The 6921-nt window shown below is 40.6% G+C and overlaps 2 protein-coding genes across 3 annotated transcripts in view; one reads left to right on the top strand and one right to left on the bottom strand.

Annotated features, from left to right (window-relative positions):
* The window catches only part of PIGB (phosphatidylinositol glycan anchor biosynthesis class B), a 34938-nt gene extending 30343 nt beyond the window's left edge, over positions 1-4595 (bottom strand). The window contains exons 1-4 of the mRNA XM_023509998.1: positions 4532-4595; positions 4172-4354; positions 3019-3154; positions 1978-2095 (exon numbers count right to left, since the gene is read on the bottom strand). Coding sequence (XP_023365766.1) covers positions 1978-2095; positions 3019-3154; positions 4172-4354; positions 4532-4595 — 501 coding nt within the window. The remainder of the gene's footprint in view (positions 1-1977; positions 2096-3018; positions 3155-4171; positions 4355-4531) is intronic.
* On the top strand, positions 4370-6115 carry PIGBOS1 (PIGB opposite strand 1). 2 transcript variants are annotated; one of them, XM_023510055.1, is made up of 2 exons: positions 4370-4614; positions 5774-6115. In XM_023510055.1, the coding sequence occupies exon 2, from the start codon at positions 5849-5851 to the stop codon at positions 6011-6013; it is 165 nt and encodes a 54-aa protein (XP_023365823.1). In that variant the 5' UTR covers positions 4370-4614; positions 5774-5848; the 3' UTR covers positions 6014-6115. The 2 variants fall into 2 exon arrangements, with proteins under 2 accessions (XP_023365823.1, XP_023365824.1); XM_023510056.1 differs by lacking the exon at positions 4370-4614 and adding an exon at positions 4622-4953.
* Positions 6116-6921: the final 806 nt, after the last annotated feature.

Genomic DNA, 6921 nt, shown 5'->3' with positions numbered 1-6921 from the left:
TTTTTTGGTTGCAGTTATCATTGTTGTTCGGCAGACCTGCGCTGGGCTTGTACCCACCAGCCTTGGTGTATGTGACTGACACCCTACTCACTGACCTATGGGTGCCAAGCCTGTCACTATGCTTTTAACATTCTGTGATCTTGGTCTATTTACTTCACTTCTCTGACTCCTTCTAGCTTCAAAATGATAAAATATGCTTAAAATGAGAGTAGGAACAACTGACTGATTACATCCTAAGACTCTCTACCCAGTCAAGTTCCAGGTAAGACAAAGGAGGCTTGGGGGGGCACGGATTTCCTTTGTATCACAAAGTGGCCTGGTAGATCAGCTATAGGTTGAGAGCAGCGGATAGATCTTAGTGAAATAGGAAATTTTTTTTTTTTTTTTTTTGAGAGTGTCAAACTGGGTAGAGTGCTGTGGTGTCACGGCTCTTAGCAACCTCAAACTCTTGGGCTTAAGCAATTCTCTTGCCTCAGCCTCCCAAGTAGCTGAGACTATATGGGCACCCACCACAATGCCTGGTTATTCTTGTTGTTGTTATTGCACTTGTCATTGTTGTTTTAGCTGGCCTGGGCCAGGTTTGAACCTGCCAGGGTGTATGTGGCCAGCACCCTACCCACTAAGTGACAGGTGCGGCCCAAGAAATTTTTTTTTGAGACAGGGTCTCAAGCTGTCACCTTGGGTAGAGTGCCCTGGCATCATAGCTTACAGCAACCTCCAACTCTTGGGCTCAAGTGATCCTCTTGCCTCAGTTTTTCAATTTTTAGTAGAGACAGGGGGGTCTTGATTTTGCTCAGGCTGGTCTCAAACTCGTGAACTCAGGCAATCCACCCGTCTCGGCCTCCCAGAGTGCTAGGATTACAGGAGTGAGCCACCGTGCCCCGCCAGAATAGGAAATTTTTCTATCTTGAGGACTTGTTCATTCATAATCTAATGTACTTGCTGAGATACAAAATGTCCTTGATGACATGATATATACTTGCATGTGGTTCCGGACTTTATGGATATCTTGCATAATCTATGAACTGGTAGGTAACTCTGGAAGGAGAAAAGTGACTTCACAGCTCCTAAATACTACATGCATCTATGGGAGAAGCTCTGTTACTGCTGTAAATTCTCCTTCCCCATGATCTTCCTATGTAAATCATCAGTTTCACTGGTCTGACCCTCATTTCTCAATAATGGGGAATCAAGTATCACTGCAAAAGGAAGGGTACAACTCCACCTTAAAAGAAATACGCAGAACTTTAGTGTCTTGCTAGCCTCCAAAAACACTTCAGGATTTAAACTCTCTTTGAAATATTCGGCCATTAGCCATCTCCAACGGAAAATAGGGAAGGCCCAAAAAATCTGATTCCAACTTGATGACAGCTTAAAAGAGCTTAAGAATGAGGCCAGAGAAACCTCTGTACCATCCATTCCTCCTTTGCATCCTCTCCTAACAACTGACCCCAGCAATTCATAATCTAGGAATTACAGTCACACTTAACTATTGATTCTCAATTACTATACAGTGATCAAACATATCATTAAATTTTTTTCAAATTAATTTTTTAAGTTTTAATTTCAGCACTAAGTCCTGAGTGTTTATATGTATATTTTAGGCTCATATAACTTGGTCTTCCACTCACAAAAACAAAACACAACACTGTTCTCAAGTGATTCCTTTAAGAAGGGAATGTACTTCTAAGTCAAAGTATAATACAGTCATTTTGAAAACCTGTACATCCTAATAGGTTTCCTCACAGCAGGAAATTTTCATGCTCAGTCTTGTGTTTTGGCACATATTTTAGAGTCACACCTCACAGTATGTCTTTAGTACCATGGCTTCCCAGACACGGCTGGATGTTACCACCAGTAGCCTTTCAAAACAAACTTTGTGGTACCAATAATATCATGTAGTTAATATACATTAATCTTTCAAAAAGGATGGAATAAATCAATTAACAACCATTGGTTACTTTTATTTCAACTTACCAGCAACTGAACATTGTCTTTCCCTAAAAGATGCAGAATCTTGTACATGCTTGCAAAGATTAAGGGGTATGTGTAACCCCTCAATCTTTCTGTCCATTCCCAGGTCAAATAACCATAATTAGTAATGTTAAGGACTAAATTTCAAATAGTTTTGAAATAAAACCTATTTTCATTTCTAAATGTAAAACATTTTATTTTTTGACAATGAAGTTTTAAAACAACATTTTTTTCCCTTTTTTTTGCAGAGACAGAGTCTCACTTTATCGCCCCCAGTAGAGTGCCGCCTCCTGAGTAGCTGGGACTACGGGCGCCTGCCACAACGCCCGGCTATTTTTTTGTTGCATTTTGGCCGGGGCAGGTTTGAATCCGCCACTCTTGGTAAATGGGGTTGGCGTCCTACCCACTGAGCCACAGGCGCCGCCCTAAAGCAGCATTTTATACTGGATATTTGTATTAAAAATTCAATTGGCCAACTAATTCATAATATTTTCAAAGCAAGAATATGTTTTTTACTTCCTCTGTATCCTCCAAGTACTAAGCACTATGGAAATAAACACTAGTTAAAGGCTCTGTCAAGAACATTAACATCAAGAAAAATATTAGCATAAAATAACGATATACTTTGATTAGTTAAAACAAAGTATGTGCAATAGTGTCCCCCTTATCTACAATTTTGCCCTTGGTCAACTGCTGTCTGAAATTATTAAGTTATTTTGGGAGAGACACAGAAGGGGAGGGGGAGAAAAAGAGAGACAGATAACACATTCACATAACTTTTATTATAGTATTGTTATAATTGTTTTATTATTTATCTTAATCTCTTACTGAGTCTAATTTATAAATTAACCTTTATTATAGGTACTTATGTATAGGAAAAGACATAGTATATGCTACCTACAGTACATATAGGGTTCAGTACTATCCTTGATTTTCTGCATCTACAGGGGGTCTTGGAATGTATTACCTGCAGATACTGGCAGGGACCCCTGTGATAGAAAATGAACACAATTCCCAGTCTGAAAAAGAAGCTACAAAGGATATTTGAAAACCATGTGATGTGCAACTTCAAGAGACTGCCAATATTCATCCGGAACAAAACTTGTCTGCACTAAAAAGCAGTTAAATATTCGCAAAGCTATGGTAAACAACACCAGATAAATATTTTCTCCAAGAAGATCTGAAAAACAAAACAAAGCAGGTAACTGTGGCACAAAAGTCTGGCAGTTCCACTTGCAGGACTTAAAATCTGCTGCTCTGGTTGGCCCTTTCCTCAGGCTCTATGAAGGCTCAGTAGTGAACTCTGGCCCCTTCACACCACTTTCAAAGCCCACCAAGGGAAAGTTCCACACCATTAGGTGAACACCACTCCTTTCGTTTAAACAACTTTTCTTTTCTTTTTCTTTTTTTGAAACAGAGTCTCACTATGTCGCCCTGCGTGGAGTGCCATAGTGTCACAGCTCACAGCAACCTCCAGCTCTTGGGCTTAGGTGATTCTCCTGCCACTCTAGGTATATGGGGCCGGCACCCTACCCACTGAGCCACAGGCGCCGCCCGTTTAACTACTTTTTCTTGCAACTTATTTTATAAAGAGACTGTTAAGATAAATATTGAAAAAGGGTCTGAGTTAAGGTCTTGGCTAATTAGAAAGACCATATGCATATCTAACAAAAGAAACCAGCTAATAAAGTATTAACTTAGGACACAACCTTTTGTATATGTATCAAACAGTGGTACATAAAATGGTCCTCTGTAAATTTTAAACTATCCCTTATTGATGCTTAATATACGCGAGGGACCGTGTTAATTCCTTTACATGCGTGTCAATCTCAAAACAATGCTATGGAGTATTATCAGCCCCATCTTACATAAGAGGAAACTGAGGCTCAGAAACTAAAATGCTTTGACCAAAGTAAAAAAGTTGTAAATTACAAAACAGGATTGAAACCCTGGTTTGTTCGCTGACACCTAAGTCCTGATCTAACCAACAAATGGACAGCCTGTAGGCTGAATACAGAATATTTTTTAAAATTTTGGATTTGGTTGCATACACAAATTAGAATTTATAGTAAATCCTGAGTTTACAGCCTTTCAAGACCCTTTCCGATCCAGCAATACAGCTCAGCCACCAACTGGCTGATGGTGAAATACAGGGTGCTCCTTCGACAGACTCTCCAGGGAGCGGCCCCTCACTCACCTCCCCGGCGCCCGGTGCTCTTCTCCTGAGCGCTGAGGTACAAGGTAGACTTTCTCTTTCGCAGCTTCATCTTCTCGTGGGAGCGGTTCTGAAGAATGCGTAAAGCGAGGCTGCCACCGCCGCCTTCCCGCTCCATTTCGCACCTACTTGGTGCTCGGCTGAGAACCTGCGGCCGCCACCTTCCTGCGGCGGAAGGAAGCTGCAGTAGCGCGCGCTGCTCTGCCACCCACTAAGTTTGGCCTTTGCGGGCCGCCGTCGCTCGCAAACGCGGAAGTAGCCAGGAAAGGGCAAGTATCTGGCTCCAACCCCACCAAGAGCTCTCCGCGGTCTAGGCGGGGCCGGTGGCCTCTGCTGCCGAACTTCGCTGAGGACTCGTTGGCGCTTTCCCTCTGGGCCTGTGGGTGTTTAGCTGTGTGGCCTCCATGTTCCCGGGCCGACCTGCCGTAAGGAGCCCGCTCTCGCCTCTGCTGGGCAGCGGGAGACGGGGTTAGGGACGGTCATCTGGGGTAGAACGGTCGGAGGGGACTGAGTGGTTATTTAATTGTTAAAATCATCTGTTCAGCATTCCACTGAATGGTTATTAATAATGGTGATGATAATTATAATGTTGGTATAACGTTTCACTCTTTGGGTGATTTCACGAATACCTACCTAGCGAGGTAGGCCGTGGAGGGATGGTTATAGCCTGTGGTGCGATATGGACACTGAGGCTCAAGTGGTTCCTGTGGTTCTTTTTTTTTTTTTTTTCTTGAAATCACTTAATAGCCACCGAACCAAAACAGGTTAGTTTAAATTACATTCCAGGGATATTAAAGGCAAGCTAGATTCTAGTACCGGTTTTGCCACTAATGAATATTGTGACTTCAGGGGCTGGTTTAGGAGGCCATAAAAGTATTTGTTGTAATTCAGAAATCATGTTAATCCTTTACTGGGCTTCATTCACTGTTTGCATTCACAAACATCTACCTAGTTTCTCCAGAGGCTAAGGTGTTGGCAAGGAATATATTTTCCTGGAAGCGACTCGGGTCTTCACTCCTCCATTGTTAAAAGTAAAGGCAGCCAAATTTCTATTAAACTTTTGTCAAAAAAGAATGACAGATAATTTGTATTTGATATCTACTTTTACTTTATCAAAGTATCAAAGGGAACTTATAAAATCCTTTAGCTGTTTTAAAAAATTGTTTTTATTACACGTATTGCTGAGTAAACACGAATAGTACAGGACTAATGAAAAGTACTGATTCGCTGCCTGCCTTTCTCCTGCTTCCAGATCATATTCCTTAGAGGCAATCACCATCAACTTTTTTGGCTGTTTCTTGTAGGTGTTTTATAGTATGACTTGAAATGTATAAAGAGTATGCTTTCCTTTCTCCCCTCCTTTTGCTATTAAAAAGATGGTCTAAAACCAGTATGTAATAGAAGAGGATTTGGCTGTCATACCCCCTTCCCAACCCTATTTCCCACCTTCCCTATGTATTTATATTTCTATTTTAGTAATGCATATTATTATAAAAATATTGTTCACTCTAGTGTGAAGTAGTGACATAACATCTGAATTACTGTTCTCATTACTGCTTTGCTTCCCCTTTGCTTTGTACACAGATCTGAAGAGGTTTCCTGAATGTGGAGTGTGATTTTCCCAAACCGTCTTTACCTTGTGCTGTGTTTGTTTCAACGATGTTTGGAAGATTGACTCTTCCACAACTGCTCTTTGCTAGCATTCTTGGAATTGCTTCAGGAATATATATTTATCAGCCAATATTTGAGCAATATGCCAGAAATCAGAAGGAATTAACAGAAAAGTTGAAATTGGCACAAGAATCAGAAAAGAAGATAAGTTAATTCTCCATAAAGTTGAATTATAATGATTGCTTGAAGTTCCACTGAACTTATACATTAACTATAATCTAGTAGAAACTTAGATATATTTTAAATATAAATAAATAATGGATAATTTTAAAAATCAGCACTGTTAATTTTTATGTTTACTGTACTTTTATTTGCCATTTTATGTCTTATCACCAAGACAATAATTTCCTTTTAAACCAAAATGAGTATTTTAGGGATATTTTGTTTTCTATTTAGGGTTCATTTTTCTAGGAATGTAGTATATGTAGTGTCACAGGAAGACAGTCTAGGTGTATATTAAGTAACTGAGAATGGCCTTTATAGAAGTATTTGTAGATATGCGAACCAAGTTAAACCCCCTTAGGCAGAAAGTCTCTCAATTAACTTGGTTTAATATACTTTCATCCCAAGCCATTTTTTATTCCAGGCAGAATGGAGGAGTAGTCAAAAAATTGTGTAGCTTGGATCAAATTTAGATTTGAGAGAGGGTAGGTGGTGCCACATAGAGTGGCAAATATGACCCAGATCTGTTTGTTAAACCCACTAAACAACTTTGCATTAAGAATGGTGATAAGGGAGTAATTTATTGTGAAGCTATTATTCATATAATTAAAGGTCTTTTTTTAAGGCAGCGCCCATAGCTCAGTGGGCAGGGCACCTGCCACATACACAGGCTGGTGGCTTTGAACCTGGCCCGGGCCAGCTAAAACAACATTGACAACTCCACAATAACAACAAAAAAATAGCCAGGCGTTTTGGTGGACGCCTGTGGTCCCAGCTACTCGGGACGCTGGGGCAGGAGAATCGCTTGAGCCCAAGAGTTTGAGGTTGCTATGAGCTGTGACGCCTTGGCATTCTTCCCAGGGCGACAATTTGGACTCTGTCTCAAAAAAAAAAAAAAA

Source organism: Otolemur garnettii, unplaced genomic scaffold (genome assembly GCF_000181295.1).
Source record: "Otolemur garnettii isolate 467f Iridium unplaced genomic scaffold, OtoGar3 scaffold00011, whole genome shotgun sequence".
Lineage (NCBI taxonomy): Eukaryota > Metazoa > Chordata > Mammalia > Primates > Galagidae > Otolemur > Otolemur garnettii.
The sequence above is the reverse complement of the archived record's forward strand: the minus strand, read 5'-3'. Positions and strand labels throughout refer to the sequence as shown.